The 26,685-nt window shown below is 44.9% G+C and overlaps 1 protein-coding gene across 2 annotated transcripts in view; it reads left to right on the top strand.

Annotated features, from left to right (window-relative positions):
• The window catches only part of LOC137355735 (proto-oncogene vav-like), a 96,564-nt gene that overhangs the window by 22,927 nt on the left and 46,952 nt on the right, over positions 1 to 26,685 (top strand). For both annotated transcript variants that reach the window (XM_068021208.1, XM_068021209.1), the window contains exon 2: positions 3,591 to 3,707. In XM_068021208.1, coding sequence (XP_067877309.1) covers positions 3,591 to 3,707 — 117 coding nt within the window. The remainder of the gene's footprint in view (positions 1 to 3,590; positions 3,708 to 26,685) is intronic.

The raw sequence follows: 26,685 nt of genomic DNA, 5'->3' as shown, positions 1-26,685 counted from the left end.
TTCCAGCATGCTAACCTCTTCCTCCACTGTAAATAATGACGTAATGTAATCATTCAACACGTCTGTCTTTTCCTTATTTTCATTGACAATATTACCGTTATCAGTATTCAAAGGGCCCACAATGCTCCTGACATTGCTTCCTAATACAATTGTAAATATGTGTTGATTTTGATATCCTTTGCAAGTTGCTTTTCTTACTCCTTTCAGTAGCTCTTACTATCTGTTTTGTTACACTTTGCTGTTCTTTGTATCTGTCCCATTTACCAGGATCTGTGCTTTGTTTTGCATGTTTAAATGCTTTTTCTTTTAATTTTATGTTACCTCTTACCTCTTTAGATGTCCATGGCTTTTTTGTGACAAGTAGAGTTCTTGCCCCTTAGGGGTGTAAACTGGTTCTATGTCAATTCAAATTATTTTTTAAGCACCTCCCTCTGATCTTCTGTCATTTTACCCATTACAGACTTGCCCAGTTTACTGTAGACAGTCTCTGTCTCATCACATTGAAGTTTGCCTTACCTGGATCGAGAATTTTAGTAGCTGTTTTGTATGTCTCCCTTTCAAACATTATGTTAACTTGATCGTATTATGATTGCTATTAAATAAATATTTTTGCGCCTTTAGGCTCTTACTAAATCTAGTTTATTGTGCTAGTCTGCTTGTTCTAATTTACATGACAGTTAAAATCCTGCATTAAAAATACACTGTCTGTGCTTCATGCTTGTCTAATCTTTGCATTTATGCAATCTACTACTTCAAAGCTGCTACCCGGGAGCTCATACAAAACTCCTACTGACGACAGACTTAAATCCTTTTCTATTTCTTAACTCTACCTATAAAGTCTCCAGTGCCTGCTTATCTCTCGTTATACCCTCACTTAAAATTGAAGTGATTTCATTCTTGATTACTCTTCGCCTTCTATCATTTTCCCTATCTTTCTTGTAGATCTTATAACCTGGTATGTTTAATTCCCAGTCCTGACTGTCTTGCAGCCATGTCTCAGTAATGGCTACCATGTCATACCCTCCAAGTTGAATTAGTGCCTGCTAGTCATTCAATTTATTCCTTATGTTGTGTGTCCCCCCCTCTCTCGCTCTGTGTCCCCCCTCTCTCGCTCTCCCTCACTGATTTCAGTGGGAATAAAAAAATCAAGGAGGTGTGAAATGGGTTGTTGATTTGCTATTGCTCTCTCTAAACTAATTGCACTACCATGATGCCCCATTGTGTACGTGCTGCATTTCCTCATTGTTTGGATGTCTGTTTAAAATGTTTGTTGGACACAGTTGCCAGGATAAATAACTGAGGGAAGTGTGGTGACTGGAAGGAGACAGGGGCAGTTCCCATTTCCCTATTTCAGCTAACTTTGGAATTCCCTGTGTTACCAAGGACAGAACAAGGGAGGACATCATCCATTAAGAATCCAGAAATATCTTGAAAATGAAAGTAGATAGTTAACTTTGGACAAATAAATATTGAATATATTTGAGAGCGAGTAGGAGAGTGTGGCTAGACTCAGTGACTCATGTTGAGAAACGCAATGAGGATAACTTGCTGCAGGAGAGGAAATCCCATTGGATTGGCTGGAATGTCTGTTTACAGTCTGCCCAATATGACTGTAGAGTAAAATCAGACAGGGTGTAAAGTTAGCGTTGGCCCTGATCCTATCCCTTATTCCATAGGTAATTAGGTCAAAATTGCCTCTGCTGGGTCGAGTGGCCTGATCCTGCGATGTAATAATCTACAGTGTGGCTCTTTCTCTTTATCGCTTGCATGGTCATCACAGTCTGGAGTGGGCCGAGGTAAACCTGGTGTGGAGGACTGCTTACGGGTAACAGGAACTCTGAGTCATTCCTACCATTCTATTCAACAGGAGAAAAAGTCTGCCATTGACTGCCATGCTTGGAATGGTGTGTGAACCGCCCCCTCCTCCCCCCACCATTGAGCCTGCCTCGATCGTTAGTCTGGATTGACATAGCCTCAATTTTAAAATTCTCATCCTTGTGTTCAAATCTCTCCATCGCCTCACCCCTGCCTAGCTCTCTACTCCAGTCCCAAAACCCCTCCAAGATATCTGCGCTCCTTCAATTCTGGCCTCTTGTACATCCCCGATTCGCTCCACCATTGGCAGCCTGGGCCCTAAACTCTGAAATTCCCTTCCTAAACCTATTTGCCACTCCACCTCTCTTTCCTCCTTTTAGAATGCTTCCTTAAAAGCTATCTCCTTGAACAAGATTTTAGCACCTGTTTAACATCTCCTCATGTGGCTCAGTGCCAAATTCTGTTTGCTAACACTCTTGTGAAGTATCTTAGGATGTTTAAAGGCACGATTATAAATGCAAGATGTTGTTGTTGGAAGGTCAGTCCAAAGAGTATGTTCCCCATACCCTGGAAAGATCCGGAAACTCAATCCAAACTTTTTCCCTCAATTAATGTAGGAGATTAGAGGGCAGGAAAAGACTATTTAGCCAATCTAAATGTTTTCGAAATTCGATTAATGGCCATTCATTCATTTCCTTCTCTCTGTTCTGAGCACCCAGTTTCTCATTAGTACTTGTTTGAGGATTGAATAGATTTAGTAATTCAGCTTCTCATTTCTTTAAGCTCTTCTTCCTGTTATTACTCATCCTCCTACCAACCCTTTCCTTTGACAGTGGCGTCTGGTTTGCATTTGCAATTAATGTTCTTTATCTGGTGCTTCAGAGGCTGACTCCTTAAGGGCTGATGTTGCTGTTCCAATTGCACCCAACCATCGGGCACTCTTGCCCACTTGCCACTCATGCTGATGAAGCCATTGACACTGCCTGTGAGTTCCCAATGTGACATCCGGTGGGCAAAGGTTCCCACCAATAGCAAACATGCGGAAAAATCAGGCTGCCTAGTTTCAGGGGACTGCGTGTCGAGGAAATTTTGGAAAAACACAATCTCTTTAGCCTTGAGAGGGAAGGAGTGAGAGGGACCTTTCTAGAGGTCTAAGAGCTACTAGGTGGGATCTGGAGCATTAAACCGCAAACATGGGTACGTAGTAGTAAAAGGCAAGTTTGGGACTGGTATCCCTCACACAAAAAATGAACAATTCTTAGAATTATCTTCAGGCCAAGTTCGTGTGCAACAAAAACACTCTTGCATTTACACGGCAAGTAAAAACAGAAAGTGCTGGAAATACTCAACAGGTCTGGCAGCATCTGTGGAGAGAGAAACAGAGTTAACCTTTCAGGTCGGTGACTTTTCAGTCAGAATTTTGCTTTTGCATTTACATAGCACCCTCTAACCATAGTAAACATCCCAAGGTGCTTCGCAGGAGTGTTATTAACCAATAGATTAACTAATCATTATCTCTTGGTAGTTGGCTGAAGAGTACTGAGATATCCTCAAGTTGGTAAAGGCACTATATGAATGCAAATCTTTTCTTTCTCTCTTTCTGTCTGCCTCTGACTGTCTGTCTTTCTGTCAACTCTAAAAGCATGACCAAAAGTGGTGACAACAGGCAGTAAGATTTGAAGGCAGGATTTGCACGCCCTATACAAGGTTTTTAATATTATAATAGATTTTCTGATAATTGATTCTTTTTGATTCTGTCACTTCTTGCTTTACAGTTTCTCTGCCTCAAGAACATCCGGACCTTCTTAAATGCATGCTGTGAGAAATTCAACATGAAGAAGAGTGAGCTCTTTGAAGCCTTTGATCTGTTTGATGTCCGAGATTTTGCCAAGGTACTGCATCTACATTACAAACTAGACTCTCATTCTCGGTGCCTGGTTTCTTTGGGGAATTAAAATCTGCCATGGAAGTCAAATTAATTTTTAAATCCCATTGTTATTGGTGCATTTTAATTTTCCTTTGTGAATATGTGTTTATAGAGTCAATGGAGAATTCCACTGAATTATCTGAAAGGGGTTTAAGTACTCCAGCTGTCAGTTTGATTATCTCAATCAACCGTAATAGGCATTGGACCTTCCAAATTCACTATTTGGAGGGAGCACCTGGGATTAAGAGCTTGAAGGGGTGGCATAATTTAATCGATGCTGGGAGATCCCAAATGGTACCTTCATGGCAAAACAGGGCTGCCTGGGCAATGGGGATCTCACCTGCAAACTTGTCACAGTGGAATAAAGTAAAAAAAGTAAGATTTGCATTTATATAGCCCCTTTCTTGACCTCAGGATGGCCCAAAGCGCTTTGCAGCCAATGAAATACTTCTTAAGTGTAGTCACTGTTGTAATTGATGCATATTAATGTAGGCAGCTAATTTGCACACAGCAAGCTCCTACAAACAGCAATGTGACAATGACCGGATAATCTGTTTAGTCATGCTGTTTGAAGGATAAATATTGGTCAGGACACTGGCAAGAACTCCCCTGCTCTTCTGTGAAATAGTGGCCATGGGATCTTTTACCTCCACCTAAGAGGGCATATGGGGCCTTGGTTTGCTGCCTCATCCAAAAGATGGTGCCTCCAACAGTGCAGCATTCACTCAGTACTGCGCTGGAGTATCAGCCTAGATTTGGTGCTCAGGCGTCTGAAGTGGGGCTTGAAACTCAGTGAGCCAAGGTTTAAAATGTAGTGTTAGATTAGGACCCCGTTGCCAGAAGTCCTGCCCTTGCAGAGCTGCCGGCCAATAAGAGGCCACAGGGGCTTGAAGATAGGTCAGGGTGGGAGGGGTCTCGTGGGGTGGGAATCGCAGGAGTGTCGGCAGCAAGGGCGGGAGGGGAGCGTGGCCCTTAGCAGTCCCCACTTCCCGATGCTGGGTCCCTTTTTCAGGCACTTAAGTGCCTTTGTACGAGCGACATCCACCCCCACCCCCCGCAGCCAGGAAGCCGCCCGTACGGTTTCTCACGTCGTGCTTCCCGTGCGCCAACAGGGCCACCCACCCCACGGGGAATTGCAGATGCAGTGTGAAGAGGCCCTTAATTTGGGATTAATTACCTAGTTAAAGGCCTCAATTGGCAGTGAGGTGGGAAGGCCGATCACAGGCCTTCCTGCTTGCCCCGGAGTCAATTTCAGCGGAGGTGGGATGGTGGTGAGGACCCCAACCCGCCACCCGATTTTATGCTTGCCCGCCCTCCAAACCCACCAGAGGGGACAGCATAAACTTCCACCCGTTCTCTCTGAGATGTTTTCTGGGACTAGTCACCTAGCTTCAAGAGAGGGCTAACTTGGGGCAAGTTGATGACAGAGCCCAACAAAAGGAGAAGGCTCGATGGCCCCAAGTGCTCCTTCCTCATTCCACATATTAAAAGACTGTCTGTCAAGCTCCTGTTACTGTTGTTAAACCGGTATATTAAAGCCCGGCTCGGGTATAAAATTAAAACCTGACCCAGGCCCGATCTGACAACAGCCAACCCGAACCCCAACCAGGCAGCACAGTGGCGCAGTGGTTAGCACCACAGCCTCACAGCTCCAGCGGCCCGGGTTTGGTTCTGGGTACTGCCTGTGCGGAGTTTGCAAGCTCTCCCTGTGATCGCGTGGGTTTCCGCTGGTTGCTCCGGTTTCCTCCCACAGCTAAAGACTTGCAGGTTGATAGGTAAATTGCCCATTGTAAATTGCCCCTAGCGTAGGTAGGTGGTAGGAGAAAGGTTGGGATGTGGTATGGAATATGGGATTAATGTAGGATTAGTATAAATGGGTGGTTGTTGGTCGGCACAGACTCGGTGGGCCGAAGGGCCTGTTTCAGTGCTGTATCTCGAAATAAAATTTAAAAAAAGAACCCGACCTAGGCCTGAGTCCTTTAATTTCTTTAAATCCCGACCTGACCCGAAAATAACAAACACATATTATTGAAACAGACAAAAATCGTAGATTAAAATGAAAACAATACAAAACGAAACAGTACAGTCCCACCCAGCCTAAGCACGAATGCTGGACGCAGAATACAGACCCGGCCCGACCCGAACCCGACACACGTAGTCAGGTTCGGGTCAGGTAGCCAGGGTTTAGGCTATATGTCTGAGTCAGGGAGGTATGTTACTTGGAGAAAACTTAGAGGTGATGATATTCTCATGAACATGCTGGACTTGTCTTTCCATGCGGTGCAGATTGAGGGTTTGGGAGCTGCTGCTATATAATATTGCATAATTTTTGTGAGTGTGTGTGTTAAGATGAGAAATTGTATCTGGGGGATGGAAGTTTTTTCCACTTCCTGTACAAATGTCAGCTTTTACCATCTTGAGGTAACGGATATGAGGGAATTCAGTTATGTAGAGAGGGGCACAGGAGATTAAAGGAAGCTTTAATAGAAGTGCTCAAAGTTATGAGGTTATTTATTAGAGTGGATAGGGAGAAACTGTTCCCACTGGCAGAAGGGTTGGTAACCAGAGGACCCAGCTTTTAAGACAATTGCCAAAAAAGCCAGGGCAGAGATGAGGAGAAATTCTTTTAACGCAGCGAGTTGTTGTGATCTGGAACGCGCTGCCTGAAAGGGCGCTGGAAGCAGATTCAATAGTAACTTTCAAAAGGGAATTGGATAAATATTTGAAAAGGAAAAAAAAAAAAAGCAGGGCTATGGGGAAAGAGTAGGGCAGTGGGACTAATTGGATAGCTCTTTCACAGGTCCAGCACAGGCACAATGGGCTGAACAGCCTCCTTTGGTGCTTATATTATTCTATGATTTCAGGTCAGGTGCAACACGGATGTTGTTGAGGTGGTGATTTAAAGAACATCTGGGGCAAACAAATTGCACAAGCATGCTAAGAAATGGACACAGCAGGTGCTATATTTGGAGTTAATATGCAACATAGGCCCAAACGGTAGGCCCAAAAAAGAATGCCCATTGAAAGCTATTGGAGTTTCATAAAATCCCAGCTGGTGTCCTTCAGGGAAGGGAAGCGATCCCCTTAGCCCATCCGGCCTACACCTGACTGCGGTTACAGAGATAGAATCTACAGTACAGGTAGAGGCGACTCATCGCAACTAGTCCAGAATGGTATTTATGCTCGACATGAACCTGCTCCCACCCCTCTTAATCCAATCCAATCAGCATAACCTTCTAACCCTTTCTCTCTCATGCATTTGTCTAGCTTCCCCTTAAATCTGCAGCTACTCTTCATGCCCTCAGAGCAACTAGGAAGAGCCAATAAGTGGGGACAAGCCCGCATTGGACAGGTCCTAATAACAAATACGTTAACGGTTAACAAACCATATGACTGTCCTTCATTTCAGCGACTAAGTCACTCACTTATTGAGCCAGCACTTAAAATAGAGAATATTGCATTGAGAGGATATTTGGGTTTTCTTTATACAAATACAGCTTGATTGTGAGGCCCTTAGGCTGTCCAATTACCATGAATGAGATTGGGGCTGTCACTAAAAAAGCCTTTGTTGTTTATCTGTGCTCTTCAAACAATTCAAACCATGGGGGTACATCAAGCCTCTTCTTTGGCCTCCTTATCTCGAGAGACAATGGGTAAGCGCCTGGAGGTGGTTAGTGGTTTGTGAAGTAGCGCCTGGAGTGGCTATAAAGGCCAACTCTAGAGTGACAGACTCTTCCACAGGTGCTGCAGAGAAATTTGTTTGTCGGGGCTGTTACACAGTTGGCGCTCCCCTTGCGCCTCTGTCTTTTTTCCTGCCAACTACTAAGTCTCTTCGACTCGCCACACTTTAGCCCCGTCTTTATGGCTGCCCGCCAGCCCTGGCGAACGCTGGCAACTGACTCCCACGACTTGTGGTCAATGTCACAGGATTTCATGTCGCGTTTGCAGACGTCTTTAAAGCGGAGACATGGACGGCCGGTGGGTCTGATACCAGTGGCGAGCTCGCTGTACAATGTGTCTTTGGGGATCCTGCCATCTTCCATGCGGCTCACATGGCCAAGCCATCTCAAGCGCCGCTGACTCAGTAGTGTGTATAAGCTGGGGATGTTGGCCGCCTCGAGGACTTCTGTGTTGGAGATACGGTCCTGCCACCTGATGCCAAGTATTCTCCGGAGGCAGCGAAGATGGAATGAATTGAAACGTCGCTCTTGGCTGACATACGTGTCCAAGCCTCGCTGCCATAGAGCAAGGTACTGAGGACACAGGCCTGATACACTCGGACTTTTGTGTTCCGTGTCAGTGCGCCATTTTCCCACACTCTCTTGGCCAGTCTGGACATAGCAGTGGAAGCCTTTCCCATGCGCTTGTTGATTTCTGCATCTCGAGACAGGTTACTGGTGATAGTTGAGCCTAGGTAGGTGAACTCTTGAACTACTTCCCGAGCATGGTCGCCAATATTGATGGATGGAGCATTTCTGACGTCCTGCCCCATGATGTTCGTTTTCTTGAGGCTGATGGTTAGGCCAAATTCATTGCAGGCAGACGCAAACCTGTCGATGAGACTCTGCAGGCACTCTTCAGTGTGAGATGTTAAAGCAGCATCGTCAGCAAAGAGTTCCCTGATGAGGACTTTCCGTACTTTGGACTTCGCTCTTAGACGGGCAAGGTTGAACAACCTGCCCCCTGATCTTGTGTGGAGGAAAATTCCTTCTTCAGAGGACTTGAACGCATGTGAAAGCAGCAGGGAGAAGAAAATCCCAAAAAGTGCGGGTGCGAGAACACAGCCCTGTTTCGCGCCACTCAGGATAGGAAAGGGCTCTGATGAGGAGCCACCATGTTGAATTGTGCCTTTCATATTGTCATGGAATGAGGTGATGATACTTAGTAGCTTTGCCACAGTCCAGGTAAAGGTAGAACCAGCCAGACTTTGTGGAGCCAAGCTCTCGAAAGAGCTAGAATAGGGCAGGCTTAACTTTCTCAAGTCTGAAACCAAATGCGATCATATTATCACATTCTGGGTTTTGACCAAAGCCACAAGGTTGAGTGGAAGCAGCTCTAGTCAGAAGGAAACCAAACTGCCAACAACTGGTTGAATTTCTATCTGGGGAAGCATTGAGACAGGGGTGATACAGGCCAGGGTACGATGCAGGAGATTCAGATAGTATTGGCAACAGAAAAATGGAAGATTCACTCTTGGTTTCACTTCAGATATGTTTTGTTTTACCCCCATCTCTCCTCATGTAAGTGATTCACACTTGGGTATGTTCCATCTTTTGTGGGTTCTCCTGAGAACTGTGCTGACACAATGATATCATGCAGCCTCCGACAACAGATTTCACAGGATCTTGGCAGCTGCTGGCATCCAGTTTACACTTGTCTTTGGGCAATAGTGTGAAGCCTGCAAGCTGATTCAGCCTTGTGCTATACGCCTCTCCCAGCTACAATTGGCCTCAGTGCCCCAGTCCATGGTGAGAGGAATCAGCCAGCCATTCCCAGTCCTCCACTGCCCATTGATCTCTGCCCAGGTACAGACTAGAGATGAGGAGAGGCTCACACTTCGCTGTACTGCCTCGGGCAATCAAATAAGCTGCCAAAACACATCTGTCTGGGCTATGGATTATGCACGGTAATTAAAAAGACAATGAAATGAAACACAGAACCATCTTTTGATACACCAGGTTAGCAGGGTATCTGTTAATGTTTGTAAAGGACAACTCCAGTGAGATTTTTTTAAATTCACTCTCGGGACTTCGCTGGCAAGCCCAGCATTTATTGCCCATCCCTAGTTGCTCTTGAGAAGGTGGCGGTGAGCTGCATTCTTGAACTGCCAAGTGAAGGTGCTCCCACAGTGCTGTTAGGATAGGGAGTTCTAGAGTTTTGACCCAGTAATGATGAAGGAACGGCTCATACATGCCCAAGTCGGGAGGGGAGAGGGGAGGAGGGGTGAATTGAGGGGGAACTTGCAGGGGATTCTCTTAACATGTGCCTGCTGTCCTCCTTCCATCTGGTAGCGGTTGGGAGTTACCAGGAAGCATTTCCTCACACTGATGAAGCACAAATGGACAGACTGCAAAGAAAGCTGGACAACACCAGGATGTAGGGTCTACTTAACAAAACAGCTAGATGCTGCAAAGAGATGATGGTAGGGTTGGTATCCTGGAAGGGAGAGATTAAATGGACCAAAGAGTCACCTTTATCCGAGCTGGTTTTGTAATGTGGAAAGATTAGAGAGAGGCTTGAGAGTCTGGACAGAGGGAGGGAACTTCGTCAAAGCTCAGAAATATTAAATGATATAGATCAGACGAAGCCACATTATTGCCGTGTTATTATATGCTTTGGAATAGCTGTACTGTGGCAAATTACAGAAAAACTGGAAGGATGTTATTGCAAAGTCTCGGTCGTATTTTTGCTACGGAAAATGAAAAGACATTTGTGTCGCATAGCATGAGCCAAATTAAACCGCAAATCCTCCCTCACTAACATTGATGTTACATCCCAATAAACCAAGGCAAGACAGGAGACAGTATCAGTTCAGAGCCAGTTAATTTAGGTCAACTCGCCCAGCCACCACATCACACACACAGTCGTGTAGACCCTCCATTTTCACCCACAGAGGTACTGACCTTACATGGCTATAATTTCTACCTCTGATGCCTCACCCAAGAAACACATGAATGCCCAGACAGATGTGTTTTGGCAGCTTATTTGATTGCCCGAGGCAGTACAGCGAAGTGTGAGCCTCTCCTCATCTCTAGTCTGTACCTGGGCAGGGATCAATGGGCAGTGGAGGACTGGGAATGGCTGGCTGATTCCTCCCACCATGGACTGGGGCACTGAGGCCAATTGTAGCTGAGAGAGGCGTATAGCACAAGGCTGAATCAGCTTGCAGGCTTCACACTATTGCCCAAAGACAAGTGTAAACTGGATGCCCTCTGGGATGTCTCTTTCTGAGTGTGAAGGCTCTTGCTTTAGCTAATCCTGAGTACAGTGGTATAGTGGCGGTGGTATTGAACTGGCAACCCAGGCGTGGTGGGTTCAATGCAAGGCAAGTTAGGAAATTGAACTCAATGGGCTGGATTCTATATGTCCGCCACCGAAATGGGCGGTGGGCGAAAAAAATGGCGGGCCGCCTATGTGGGCGGCCAAACAGCCGCTGCAATTTCAAGCGCAGTGGGTCATTTAAATAGCCGGGGCAGGCCGCCCTCTCCCCAATCAGGTGGAGGGGGTAGGCTGTCCCTCCCCAATCAGGTGGAGGGGGTAGGCTGTCCCTCCCCAATCAGGTGGAGGGGGTAGGCTGTCCCTCCCCAATCAGGTGGAGGGGGTAGGCTGTCCCTCCCCAATCAGGTGGAGGGGGTAGGCTGTCCCTCCCCAATCAGGTGGAGGGGGTAGGCTGTCCCTCCCCAATCAGGTGGAGGGGGTAGGCTGTCCCTCCCCAATCAGGTGGAGGGGGTAGGCTGTCCCTCCCCAATCAGGTGGAGGGGGTAGGCTGTCCCTCCCCAGCAATGGAATCAACTGCCTGTGCGTAGGCACTGGCTCCATATTCAAAGGTCTGTTGGCCCTACCAGCAAATTTAAATATTTGAAGATAGATTAGAGGAAATAAAATAAATACATCTCTTTTGTCTCTCTCCCACCACCCCCCCCCCCCAATAACAATTAAATTCATTTGCCCCTCCTCCCCCCCAACTGCACAAACTTTAAACTATAACCCTTCCCACCATCCCCTACACCCATGATGCTAATTTGACCCCGTCCCCCTACTCCTGCACTGATAAACTTCCCTCCTCCCCCCCTCCCCACTCATGTTGTGCCTCGTTTCCCCAGACGGGAATCCGAAGGCATGGCAGTGCCAGCCCTCGGGGTGAAGATCACGGCTTGCGGGCTTCATTCGAGGCCATCGTCATTCTCGCCCTGCCATGGATCCTGACGTTGAGGGCTCTGTAGAATCCAGCCCAATATTTCTGGAATTATGTGCACTAGAACCAGAAGAGGTTATTGTGAAAGCTGTCAAATTGGAATTAAAATCCCAAATGGTACACCAATGGCCTTCAGAGGAGGGAGTCTACCCTACCCTGCCCAGCTTACTTGTGACTTCAGGATCCACTCACTTGGTTGCCTCTTGATATCCTTTGAAGTGACCTACCTCACCTATCAGGACAGCTAGCAACAGGCAATCAATGGGGTTTTGCCAGCATCACCCATTTCCTGAAGGTAATGTAAAAAAGAAACCTCATTGCTCATTCCACAAGCATGGTAGGGGAGAGCAGGGGAACGTAAATTTGCTGCTCTTCGCTGGTACCTTTGTATTGCAGAGGCAAAATCTGTATGTAGTACTCCAAGTGGGAGTGGACCAAGATAGCTGGAAATGCTCAGCAGGTCTGGCAGTATCTGTGGAGAGAGAAACAGAATTAACGTTTCAGGCCGATGACAGAATTCTAATGAAAAGTCATCGACCTGAAACGTTAACTCTGTTTCTCTCCCCACAGATGCTGCCAAACCTGCTAAGTATTTCCATCATTTTCAGTTTTTATTTCCAATTTCCAGCATCCACAGTATTTTGCTTAAATATTATACAGACATTGTTGGTCTCTCATTCAGACTGGGAGTTCGACGTGCAATTCAGCTAACATTGCAATGTGAAGCCTGGAAGAAATCTTGCAACACACTTCCCTGCTAAGTTCCCAATGACTGTATGATTTTTGAGTCAAGTAGTTCCCCACTTTCCCCGAATCGAGTTGGTTTACAGTAAAGACCCTCGCACCAGCACTGGTATGGGCGTTATGCCACAATCTGTTTTCTTACCACAAAATCTAAAATGTGTTGCTTTTGAGCTAACGCTGGAGAGTGTAAAGAGTATGTTTTTGGCTTGCTAGCTCTATCAGGATGCAGCTAGGGTGCATGTGTAAAATGTGTAACTTTTAAATGCTGTTGGCGGTTTCTGATGGGAAATGGATCGGAGGAGTGTATGAAGTTGCTTTGGTGTGGTGTTCCTGTGCAGCACAGTAACCTTTGAACTACCGAAGGAAGACTGCAACAACGCAAGGTGCTCGCTGAGGAACTTCAGTTCATGCCTAATATGGTCCTTCCTCTTTGAAAGGCATTACTGTTAATCAAGGGCCCTATTTTCACTGAACCAATCTTTGACCGGTTTGAATACAGTTTTAAAGATAAAGAATAAATTATTCTCACCCAGGCTTGCACACAGTTTTGTGTTGGGGAAAGGTTTATTGACCCCTGTGGATATATTTTAGTATAACTTCTGATTAATCAATTTTGGATTCTCTTAGAACCAAGAAAAGCTACTGGCAAATGCTTGATCTCACACACTATCTTCCTATCTGAATTATCTGTTTTTCCAGCATGAATATAGCTTTCAGGGGACTTTCAGTTTATCACTCTGAGTTGGGCTTGAATGCTATTTATACCAGCGACAGCACAAAAAAGATCACAAGCCCTTTCATCACCAACTCCACTGTTCTTATATGTATTTGCTTTACGGCCGGGTGCGATATGTTTTACACTTACAGATGGGAGCTAATTACTGATTTACCCCCGTGGGTATCTGACAGGGCCAAATATTTCCTCTGTACAGTCCAGTCTAAGCATAAACCTTTGAGCTTGCCATGGGACCTTTCTTTCTTTGTTGTCTATCTTAGATGCCAATTGAGACATGGTTGGATACAAATGTAAAGCCTCTAGTCAAAAATATGAAGAACTAGTGTATTTTCCAGTGCTGTAAAGACCCAGACAGGCCAGGCCACACCCTTAGTCTGTGCAGAGTTAGTTGCTTTTTGCCAGACGAATTGGGATTTGCAATTGGGCTGCGAAGGACAAGTTCAACAAGTGTAGCTGCCATCACAGTACCAGCTCCAGTAAATGCAACCATACGGCAAAAACTCACAATTCATTTTCATCTGCCTGTGTATGACTTGTGTTCATCTCAGTGTCAGCTCCGATGGAAAAGTGTCACTCAATACACAAATCTGAGATTGATATATTATTGTTGGGTAAGGGTGTAAAGAGTTATGAAACCAAGGCAGGTTAATGGAGTTAAGGTATAGATTAGCCATGATCTAGTTGAATGGTGAAACAGGCTCAAGGGGCCGATTGGCCTCCTCTTGTTCCCATGTTTCTTCCTCTCTCATACAAAATTATTTCTGTTGGTGGGACTTTCAATCTTGGATCAGAAAGGTTGTGGGTTCAAGCCCCATTACAGGACATAATCTAGTCTGACAGTCCAGTGCATTACTGAGAGAGTGCTGCTAAAGCACTGCAATGCCCCGTTGGATCGCCTTATATGGGAAATTCCCGACCAGAACCTGACACATGTCGTCGGGTCCAGTCGGGGTTGGGTCGGGTAGCAGGCCTTTACCCACGTACTGATGTAAAGGCCCGATAGCCGACCCGACCCCGACGGGAGCCGACGACATGTGTCGGGTCTGGGTCGGGTCGCACTTCCGGGTCCGGCATTCGGGCTCGGTCGGGTTTCGTTGGCAGACATTTAAGTGCCGCGTTGTTAGAGCAGCCGTCTTTCGGATGAGACCTTAAATCTGCTGCCTGTTTGGTGGCTCAGGGAGAGTGGGAGGTTCTCCTCGTGACTTCACACACTGAGTGAGACAGTGCAATCTTTGAGAATGTTTTCTCCAGAAGACATCAGGTTATTATTGAGGAGAAACGGAGATATGTTGGTGAGAGAAAAGAGTAAAAGCATCTGTTTGACATGATGTTAAACTGGACAGAATCATGCATGCAGATACTGCACACTGACCACAACATCTCAGACGTACATACTCAGCACTAGTTACCTTGAGTCCAGTCAAACTCATAATCTTGGCCAGGTTCCTTTAACTTTAACCACAGCTACATATGACCTAACCTCACACGCACTCAATCTCCTCGCTGTGGCTCAAGGCTGAGGGAAACACCTCTCACCAGAACATATAGGACAAGTCATCGAGGCTTTTCCCCTGCAGCTCTTAGCTCAACATGCTCTTTGTACAAAACCACACAGGGCTGTGTTGAATGCCCGGCCAATCTGACTGATTATATGCATGGAAGTTATGCCAGGTTTACAGACTTGTAATTTCATTTCAGCTCTCCAGTCTCAGATACTGGACTGAACACGCGTGCACTTAGTGTTATCACAAATCTATCAAAGAACTTACATGCAAACATACAAACGTACAAATTAGGAGCAGGAGTAGGCCACTCGGCCCTTCGAGCCTGCTCCGCCATTCAATAAGTTCATGGCTGAACTGATTACTCCACATTTCCACCTACCCCCCGATAAGCTTCCACACCCCCTTGCTTATCAAGAATCTATCTACCTCTGCCTTAAAAATATTCAAAGACTCACTTCCACCGCCTTTTAAGGAAGAGAATTCCCAAGACTCATGACCCTCTGAGAGAAAAAATTTCTCCTCATCTCTGTCTTAAATGGGCGACCCCTTATTTTTAAACAGTGACCCCTAGTTCTAGATTCTCCCACAAGGGGCAACATCCTTTCCACATCCATCCTGTCAAGACCCCTCAGGATCTTATATGTTTCAATCAAGTCGTCTTTTACTCTTCTAAATTCCAGTGGATACAAGCCTAGCCTGTCAAATATTTCTTCATAAGACAGGCCACCCATTCCAGGTATTAGTTCAGTAAACTTTCTCTGTACTGCCTCCAACGCATTTACATCCTTCCTTAAATTAGACCAGTACTGTACACAGTACTCCAGATGTGGTCTCACCAAAGCCCTGTATAGCTGAAGCTCTTTGGCACCTTTCACATCCTCAGGCCATCCCAAAGCACTTTACAGCCAATGAAGCACTTTTGTACAGCGAGCTCGCCACTGGTATCAGACCCACCGGCCGTCCATGTCTCTTTAAAGACGTCTGCAAACGCGACATGAAGTCCTGTGACATTGATCACAAGTCGTGGGAGTCAGTTGCCAGTGATCGCTCGAGCTGGCGGGCAGCCATAAAGGCGGGGGCTAAAGAGTAACGAGTCGAAGAGACTTAGCAGTTGGCAGGAAAAAAGACAGAGGCGCAAAGGGGAGAGCCAACTGTGTAACAGCCCCCGACAACCAATTTTACCTGCGTCACCTGTGGAAGAGCCTGTCACTCTAGAATTGGCCTTTATAGCCACTCCAGGCGCTGCTTCACACACCACTGACCACCTCCAGGCGCTTACCCATTGTCTCTCGAGATAAGGAGGCCAAAGAATAGAAGAAAGAAGAAGTGCTTTTGAAGTGCAGTCACTGTTGTTAGTATAGGAAACACAGCAGACAATTTGTACACAGCAAGCTCCCACAAACAGCATATGTGATATTGAGCAGACAATCTGTTTCTTTAATGATGTTGGTTGAGGGATAGCTATTGGAGCAAATTGAGGCCCAATTGGCTAATAAGCCCCGATTTTTTCTGGAATACATCATCTAAGAACTGAGCTTGACACATTCCTACACAGGGACGTGGATGAGCTGCACAGCATGAACCAGACTCTGTTCTTCAGTCTGCAAGGCAAAGAGAGCTGATTGGGTAGAAGACAGGAATTAAGTATTAGTTTTTTACCTGGTGGGCATTGTACTGAAGCTGACACAGACATTTAAAAGCTTATAGAACCAAATGCAAATGGATTATTGGTTAATAACTGCTTGTGTAACAGCAACAACACTAACTTGCATTTATGTAGCACATAGTATAATATGCCAAGGCACTTCACACAAGGGTTATCAAACAAACTTTGACACTGAGCCACATAAGGAGCCATTGTGACAGGTGACCAAAAGCTTGGTCAAAGAGGTAGTTTTTAAATGAGTGTTCTTAAGGAGGAGGGAAAGACAGGGAGCTGGAAAGGTTTAGGGAGGGTATCCCAGAGCTTCAGCTCTCGGCAGAAAAGGAAATCGAGGCTGTGCAAGAAGGCCATTTATGGAGTACAGTAATGTACAGGCACTGACACCAAGACAGGGGCATTCCAGATGGGAATAAATTGTGTGCAATCAATTCTGCGTTAATTCAGAAGTTGCTTCATTCATATTATCTGCTGATTTACCTTATTTGTCATGCTCTGTGTTGGTATATCCGGGATGAAATGTACAGTAACTGGTTTCAACAAAACCGAAAGAAGCAGTTAACAACTCTTTCTGTGTGGAGCAGGAATGAATCAAAAGGTTTTTGATTCCTGCAATAAATTCGATGACTGTGGTTAACCAGTCAGACTTGTAACCATTTGATTTCCAGTTACCAGGCTTCAGATTTGCTTGCTGCTGTCTTCAACTGACCCACCATCTTGCCCATTGCCTTGGTAACATTTCTCGTATTTCTTGTCCTGCACGTGCACTATTTTGCAATGAAGCCAGGTCACTTCCCATAACGGAAGTCTTATTTTAAAAGCAGGGACTGACAATTACAGAAATACACCCGATCACATATTTGTCTCTGCCCCTTTTGCAAAAGCAGGAACAGGTTACTGAGCTGGATGATCAGCCACGATCATAATGAATGGTGGAGCAGGCTCGAAGGGCCGAATAGCCTACTCCTATTTTCTATGTTCAATGCATTATAAAGGCCCAATTGTTAATTATACGATAAATGCAGGAGTGTTATTATAATGGATCTTGCTTTAACAAACAATTAAGTGAAAGTTGGTATCATGTGATCCAGGAGTACTTCAGTTTAAATCTTGTACTTTAATCAATGAAAGCCTACCATCCATCAGTAACCATTAGTCAGGGCCACTAGTGAGAAACAAGCTTGGTAAAAACTGAGTAGAACGATAGGAATGGGAGTGGACCATTCAGCCCCTTGAGCCTGCTCTGCCATTCAGTGAGATCATGGCGGATCAGCACCACAATTCCACTTCGCCGCCTTTGCTCCATATCACCCGATACTCTCACCCAATAAAAGTCTATCGACCTCAGCCTTCAAAGCTCCAACTGTGCCCCGGCATTCTAGTCCCACACCAGTGGCTTGAGCCTGTCACCTGGGCTGAGGGAGTGCAGCACTGTCAAAGGTGCAATCTTTTGGATGAGACGTTATTCTGAGGCTCCTCTCAGGCGTGCGCAAAAGATCCCACGGCACTACTTCGAAGATGAGAAGGGGAGTTTTCTCTGGTGTGCTGGGCAATATTTATCCCTCAACCACAACAATCTCCGTGCCCCCCCCCCCCCCATCTCTCCTCCATCTGTTTCCACTAACAAGGGTTGACTGGGGTGTGGGTTAGTTAAAATCAAGACTTATGGCTATTACCCACTAAATAGAGGCATTGGGAAACTAAATTCTTAAAATTATTTTTTTTTGCCCACTTACTGCTTCCTCTTGATGCAGCTGATTTGAGTCAATTGACTCCCTCAAAGACGGAGACACTTGGCAAAAAGATAAGCAGCTGGAGGTTATCGCCTATGCCGCAGGACACATCCGAGTGGCGGGAAAGAGTTTTGGGCAGAATGCAAAGCTGATGTGTTTTGCGATGCTGTCTAAGGGGGTATTTGTACCCCAAAGGTTCACATGCCGGGGAGTTTGTTTTTGGGGAAGAGACAGTAAGTCAGAGATGGGAGAATGGATGGGTATTTCAGAATCTTTAGCTGAGAACCTTGTGGTGTTGGGGAGTACTTGCGCACAACCTTCTCTCACAAATAAGTGAATGCAGCCGCTGATGGTACAAGGAATGCGGATATAGCAGGGCTGATGTACCCAAATAAAGAAAGAAGGAGCATGCATTTATATAGTGCCTTTCAGTCCCTCAGGACATCCCAAGGTGCTTTACAGCCAATGAAGTATTTCTGAAGTATAGTCAGTGTTATGATGTAGGAAATGTGGCAGCCAATCTGCACACAGCAAGATCCCACAAACAGCTGTGTGATAATCTCCAGATGTTTTATTGATGTTGGTTGAGGGATAAATATTGGCCAGGCCAATGGGAGAACCCTCATACTCTTCTTCAAAATATTGCCATTGGGGTCTTATATGTCCACCTGAGAGGGCAGACAAGGCCTTGGCTTAATGTTTCATCCGAAGGGTGGCACCTCCGACAGTGCAGCACTCTTTCGGTACCGCACTGGAGTGCCAGCCTGGATTTTGTGCTTAAGGAAAGGAAATTGTAATTTCTCAGTCCGCGCATTCTTTGCGTCCTTCTGTTGAATATGGCTCAGTAATTGATGAAAGAAGTCAGGAGTCAGACATTGTTGCCTTATATGGGCTGCCTACATAACAGCAGTGAGTGCACTTCAAAAGTACTTCATTGACTGTAAACCACTTTGGGCTGTCCTGAGGTCATGAAAGGTTCTATAGAAATTCACGTTCCTTCTTAGCGGGACGTGCAGGAGATTGCTGTGTTCATTCTCATCCTGTTTATTGATTTCAGATCCCCAAACAACCAGTTAAATGTGAAAGAAAAGCTTTGCTATTGATTGTGTTGCAGAGTCTAGACCAGCCAATAGAAAGGCTTCCTGTTTCTGCAGATGAAACCCTCTTCCTGTTTGATCTGAGGTTGTGTTTCCTGTTCCGCACCCTTTGCTGTCACCCAGCAGCAGCTCGGAGCCAGATGAAGTGTAGCCCAGACACTAGTCTGCCCTTGCACTGTGTTAAACTGTTATAGGGAATCAAATCACACTCAGCACAAAGTTCTAACTGAAAGGAGAAGCGGAAACAATGGCAACAGCCAGATTATAGCCCACACTGCAAATATGTTGCTCCCTTGCAAAGAAAAACTTGCATTTATATCACACCTTTCACAACCTCGGGGTGTCCCAAAGCACTTTACAGCCAATGAGGTACTTTTGAAGTGTAGTTACTGTTGTAATGTAGGAAACATGGCTGCCAACATGTGCACAGAAAGCTCCCACAAACAGCAATGAGATAATTCGGGGGAGGTGGTGGCGTAGTGGGAATGTCACTGCACTCATAATCCAGAGGCCCATGCTAATGCCCTAAGGACACATGTTCAAATCCCACCATGATGGAATTTAAATTCAATTAATTAACAACAAAAAAAATCTGGAATTGAAAGCTGGTCTCAGTAATGGTGCCATTGAAACGATCATCAACTGTCATTATAAACCCATCTGGTTCACTAATGTCCTCTAGGGAAGGAAATCTGCCTTCTTTACCTGGTCTGGCCTACATGTGAATCCAGACCCACAGAAATGTGGTTGATTCTTAACTGCCTTCTGAAATGGCCTAGCAAGCCACTCAGTTGTTAAGGTAAATTAGGGATCGGCAACAAATGCTGGCCTTGCCAGCGACGCCCACATAGAGAGATACAGCACTGAAACAGGCCCTTCGGCCCACCGAGTCTGTGCTGACCAACAACCACCCATCTATACTAATCCTACATTGATCCCATATTCCTTACCACATCCCCACCACCTACCTACACTAGGGGCAATTTACAATGGCCAATTTACCTATCAACGTCTTTGGCTGTGGGAGGAAACTGGAGCACCTGGCGGAAACCCACGCAGTCACAGGGAGAACTTGCAAACCCTGCACAGGCAGTACCCAGAACTGAACCCGGGTTGCCGGAGCTGTGAGGCTGCGGTGCTAACTACTGCACCACTGTGCCGCCCCAAAATCAATTAATTGAATTTAAACTCCACCAGCTGCCATGGTGGGATTTGAACCTGTGTCTCCAGGGAATTAGCCTGGGCCTCTAGATTACTAGCCCAGTGACATTACCACTACACTACCATCTCCCCCTATCACATCCTGTGAAAGAATAAATTTTGTAAAAATCATTTTTTTTTGTGATGTTTGTTGAGGGTTAAATAATGGGCAGGACACCAGGGAGAACTCCCCCGCTCTTTTCTCAAACAGTGCCCCTGGGAGGATGCTAAATATCCGAAGGTACTATTAAAAGAAGAGGAAGCAGTTCTCCTGGTGTCCTAACTAACGTTCCTCTTTCAGCCTTCACCACCAGTGGGTGCAAAAATGGCAGCCCATTTACACTTATGGCAACAGTCACAGGATTTATTGAGTGTGGTATTTTGAGGTGTCTCTGAGAGAATTGATAAGACGGCAATGAGTAGAAGTTTTTTATCATTTGGGGAAATAGCAGAGATCGGGATTTTTTTAGGTGTGCGTTGGAGAGAGCCAGCGCTGGATGCGCTGCACCTTGCTTGAAGGCATGGTGCAAATTGTATGTTGAGGTTTCTATTAAGGAGGGCGTGCAGATCAAAGAAGATAACATTAGATTCTTTGAGCAGAATTCTTGCAATAAAGAACAGGCGGTAGTTGTTTGCAATGCGATGTGCATTGCAGGGCCTGCGTGTCTGATTTAGGAATATGTAAATAGCAAAGGTGGCAGAATATCCGGTATGCTTGTGGCAAGACCAGCGGAGCCACTTGGGCCTCCGAGACCCAGGCATCATTTTTGGTCTTTGCGCAAGAGACTCGGCTATGACCATATTAGGTAGGGTTATCCTTCCCTGCCAGAAACTTCCAAATTATTTCCTTTAACCATTTTTTATCCATGAGTAATTTGCTATTTCTTGGAGGAAGGTGTATAGTGTGCCAACAGAGGAGGCCACATATTAGGAGAACCTAGTTTGCAAATAAAATGCCAGACTACTGAGAGTTACGTGAGGCCTTTCTGCTTTGCCAGGGCTGATCTGCTTTTATATTGCTTTGTTGCAGATTCTACTAAAGCATTTTAAAGAAATGTTACGTGTTCATTTTCCAATTTGCGGCAGATTTAGCTCACACCGCATCGGAAAATAAGGGCAGCAGATGCATGGGAACGCCATCACCTGCAAGTTCCCCTCCAAGTCACACACCATCCTGACTTGGAACTATATTGCCGTTCCTTCACTGTCGCTGGGTCAGGAACTCCCTTCCTAACAGCACTGTGGGTGTACCTACCCCACATGGACTGCAGCGGTTCGAGAAGGCGGCTCACCACCACCTTCTCACTTTGTCCTCCAGTCCCTTCAGTTTCCAGAAACTCATTTCTACTGTCTATTCCAAATAAAGCAGGAAATACTGGAAATTGCACAACAGCTCAGACAACACGTGGAAAGAGAAAACAGAGGTTAGTATTTCATGAGCAGGCCCTTCCTCGGGATTAAAATATAAAACAGAAGCGGGAAAATTTGACAAATCCTGGAAAAATTTGAGAAAAAAGGGAAACCCGCCTGACTTCCTTTCTTACTTCTAATTTCCTCACTTGTAGCCTGATGGCTTTGTGCGTTGTCATGTAAACTATCTCTGCATGTCCCTTGGTATCCACTTCTGTACAAATTGCTTGCCGCATTTCCCTACATTACCAGAGCCAATGACGAACCTTTGAAGTGTAGCCACTTCACATTTCTCCCCATCTCAAATGTTTTGATAACGAACAACAGGCGCTTTTACAGAAAATTAAAAAAAAAATACACAACTCTTTTAACATCCTGGTGATATTCCTCCTGGGCGTTGCTTGCAGCAACGTCCAGGAAATTAATCTTTCATTCCAGGAGACTCACGGGCGGTTCTGGATGGATGGCAATTTTATTTTCTAAGGTCAGAGTTAAGGGACATTAACAGCAGAGTAGAAGGAATTACATCGAATATTCAGCACAGAAACAGGCCATTCGGCCCAACCAATCCCTGCCAGTGTTTATGCTCATGAGCCTCATCCCATCCTACCTCATTCAACCCTCTCAGCATAACCCTCTATTCCATTCTCCAGTATACGTTTTTCTAACCTCTCCTTAAATGCATCTATACTATTCACCTCAACTTCTCTGTATGGTAACGAGTTCCACATTCTCACCACTCTCTGGGTAAAGAAGCTCCTTCTGAATTCCCTATTGGATTTTTGGTGACTATCTTATATTGATGGCCTACAGTTTTGCTCTTTCCCACAAGTGGAAACATTCCCTTTATATCTACTCTATCAAAAGCTTTCATAATTTTATAAGACCTCTATTAGGTCACCTTTGAGCCTTCTCTTTTCAAGAGAAAAGACCTCAGCCTAGTCATAGCTAGCTATAAACTGTGGAATCATCCTTGTAAATCTTTTCTGCACCCTCTCCAATGCCTCTATATCCTGTTTATTAATATGGCACCCAGTTCTTAGCCATGTCTGAGGTGTGCTACACTTGACTTGGGAGTTCTTGATGCCACATTATGTGCCAAAGGTGGAAATCATTCAAATCAGTGTTCTCGACCCTTACTTCAATAAGCCCATATTTACTTTTCCAAAATTAATAATAATGGATATCATTTTAGATGCGTAGCAGTATGTAATGATTATAGTTGAAAATGGCTGTTGATTTTTTCCCCCTGATTATTGTTTCTAAAACCTTACCCACCACTGATGTTAACGGACTGGCCTGTAGTTACTAGGAATATCCTTACATCCTTTCTTGAATGAGGGTGTCGCATTTGCCACTCTCCAATCCTCTAGCACCTCCCCCCATTTCTAGGGAAGATTGGATGATTATGGCGAGCCCTTCAGCTATCTCCGCTCCCACTTCCTTTAGCAATCCGGGATGCAAGCCATCTGGATCAGGTGGCTTATCCATTCTAAGCATAGCCAGCTTTTGCAGTACATCCTTCCTATCAATTTTCACCCCATCCATTACCTCTACCATCTCTGCTTCTACCGATATTTTGTCAGCATCCTCTTCCTCAGCAAACACTGATACAAATTGTTCCATCACCAGTACAATGGGCACATAAATAACCAAATTAAAAAATTATATTTATATTTTATATATCATAAATAATGCAGCACTTCTCATACAATATGTACATAAGGAGAGCAGCCAGGGCTAGCAATTTGAATCTGGTTGGATGATAATAATAGCCAAGCAGGATTGAACTGCAGGCTGGCATCCAGTTGAGCAGTTCAGGTGATTTAAGGGTCTAATAATAGAAAGTTGGGTATGGGTTACAATCTGGAAGTGAATTGGAGATAAGATCAATTTACCCCAATCCTTAAATCCATCACAGATTTGCTTGGGAGATCCCTGCATCTCTGCAATTGGATTAGTTGCATATGCTGCTCCTAAATTTATTTGTGGAATAATGGATATCTGAGACTGAGCTAAAGGCTGAAATCGACTTTAGAGATTCAGGTAATTGATGAATGGAATAACAGAGAGCCAGGAATGAATTACAAGACAGAATCTAATTGAGGAGTTTGCATCGTTTATATTTAGCATAATTGATACCAGGAGTGAGTTGTAAGGCAGCATCAAATCAAGGGCTATGGACAATTTACCAAGAGGAATGAATTACAGGCTGGAATCTAATTGAGATAGTTCAAATAGAGAATAATTAATACCTAAGATTTAGCTACAGCCTCAAATTTCAAGTGCTTTTAATAAATACATAACAGAGCTATCATAAGTAGCACAGCCCACTCTTATCGAGTGATATTTACACTAGCCCAGTGATTATACAGTAAAATCCATGGTGATTTAATTTCCTCTGTAAAGCTGCTTCTTGCTTACTAAATAACATATTTAAATTACAATCTGTGCCATTTTTATACAGTTGCTAACCATTGCTTTTAAACCCAAAGTAATTAACTAGAGGGGACAAAATTTAATTCACTGGGACGATAATAAAAGCTTGAGTCTGTTTCCTTTCCCCAACCTTTAATAGTCAGTGTGCTACTATGTGGGCCCTTTATTCTAGAATATTCCATTGGAGACAAGTTTTGCATGAGATGAGGGGTGAGTCTGGTCATTGTTGTTTAGATTGTAATTACGATAAACTCAAAATGCACTTTGGGAAGGCAGAATAAAGGAGAGATTGTCTAGTGTCAAAGAATCCCACTGTTGTTGAAATATATGCACACTCAGTTTGTTTCATGGTGAAACATTGTTTGGTAACCATACAAAAAGCATATTATAGCATGGAGGTGTTAAAGTATTTCTGTTTATATGCATACTGCCTCATAATCCTGGTTAAGCAACATCTTGATTTTAAAATTCTCATCCTTGTTATCAAATCCTTCTATGATCTCATCCCTCCTTATCTCTGCAACGTCCACCAGCCCTACAACTCTCCGAGATCTCTGTGTTCCTATGATTCTGGCCTTTTCAGCGACCCTGATTTTCATCACTCCAACATTGGCCCTGTTTTCAGCTGCTGCGGTCCCAAGTTCTGAAATTCCCTCCCCAAACCTCTCTCCCATTCTACCCCTCTAATTTTACTACACTGTTGGTTTCTCAATCACCCAAGTTCATTAAATTGGTATACCATATGGCAGCACCCACGAAATCCACTAACATTTTAGCTGGAATAGTTATTTATTATTGAACTTTTATTTGGTACGTTTGTTCCTATCAATCGGAGGAATATTGTCACGTTAGAATGGAACAGTTTCCAAATCCAGGTAGGACAGAGGTAATCCCTCAATATGCCTCAATCTCATAGGAGTATACCTCAGTGCACCAGTGTGATGTTTTTCCAATTCCTTTACTAGCATTGCTGTAGCCTCACAGAATTGATATTAAAGAATACAAAGGGCTTGCATTTCTATAGCACCTTTCATGTCCTCAGGATGTCTCAAAACACTTTACCATTAATGACGTACCTTTCGAAGTGTAATCGCTGTTGTAGGAAATGTAGCAGCCAATTTGCATAAAGAGCAAGGAGATAAATGGCCAGATAGTCTGTTTATTAGTGATATTAGCTAATGGATGAATACTGTCCAGGGCACCAGGGACGATATCCCCACTCTTCTTCAAATCGTGCTGTGGGATCCTTCACAGCCAGCTGAGTAGGCAGATGGATCCTTAGTCGAATGTATTATCTGAAAGTTGACACCTCCCTCAATAATGTACCGAAGAGTCAGCCTAGGTTTGGACCTTAAGTCTCAGGAGTGGGGTATGATCCCATGACCTACTGACTTAGAGTGAGAGGGCTACCAACCGAACCAAGTTCAAAACAGCACCACATCACTGACAGAAGCAATGAGAGAAGCCTTTGGTTGATTATTGTTAAAGGAAGTCAAGGTGAAAAGGTGTGAGCATCTCAGACAAAGGGAACAATGCCTAGACAACTAGCCCTTCAATGACTGCGATGTTAGTTTAAGATTCTTTCTCTTAAAGCCAAACTTTGAGCAGACTATCCACATGTACAAGACGGGGCACCACACTTTTAGGGAAGATGCCAAGGCCTTGGATAGAGGGTACTGAGGAGGTTTACCAGGATCATACCAGGGATATGGGATGTCAGTTATGTGGAGAGATTGGTGAATCTGGGATTGTTCTCCTTATAGTAGAGAAGACCAAGGGGAGACATGATAGAGGTATTCAAAATTATGAAGTGTTTTGATAGAGCAAGTAGGGAGAAACTATTCCCTATGTCTAATGAGTCAGTAACCAGCGGTCATAAATTTAAAATAATTAACCGCAGAACTAGAGGGAGGAAATAAGGGGTAATTGAGGAGGGTGGTGGAATCAGATTCCTTAGGGACTTTCCAAAGGCAACTGGATATGAACTCGAACAGGACTCATTTGCTGGGGTTATGAGGAAACAGCTGGTGTATGGGACTAAATTGGATAGTTCTTTCAAAGAGCAAAGACATGATGGGCCGAATGGCCTCCTTCTGCACTGTACGATGCTATGATTCAATGGTACATGGCCAGTGAGTCGAGGCCAGAAGCTGGCTGTGGTGACTGTTGGCCTCTCTGGTGAGAGGGCCACCTCTCCCTCTCTCTCTCTTGTCTGGTACAGTGCCACTTCGTGTTGTGTCAGCTCCCACAATGTATAGAATTATACAGTACAAAAGGAGGCCATTCACAGAATCACACAGAATCACAGAATAATACAGTGCAGAAGAGGCCCTTCGGCCCATTGAGTCTGTACCGATGCATTAAAACACCTGACCTGTCTACCTAATCCCACTTGCTAGCACTTGGCCCATAGCCTTGAATGTTATGACGTGCCAAGTGCTCATCCAGGTACTTTTAAAAGGATGTGAGGCAACCCGCCTCTGCCACCCTCCCAGGCAGTGCAT

Source organism: Heterodontus francisci, chromosome 43 (assembly GCF_036365525.1).
Source record: "Heterodontus francisci isolate sHetFra1 chromosome 43, sHetFra1.hap1, whole genome shotgun sequence".
In the NCBI taxonomy this organism is placed as follows: domain Eukaryota; kingdom Metazoa; phylum Chordata; class Chondrichthyes; order Heterodontiformes; family Heterodontidae; genus Heterodontus; species Heterodontus francisci.
This window is presented reverse-complemented; position numbering and strand designations above follow the sequence as displayed.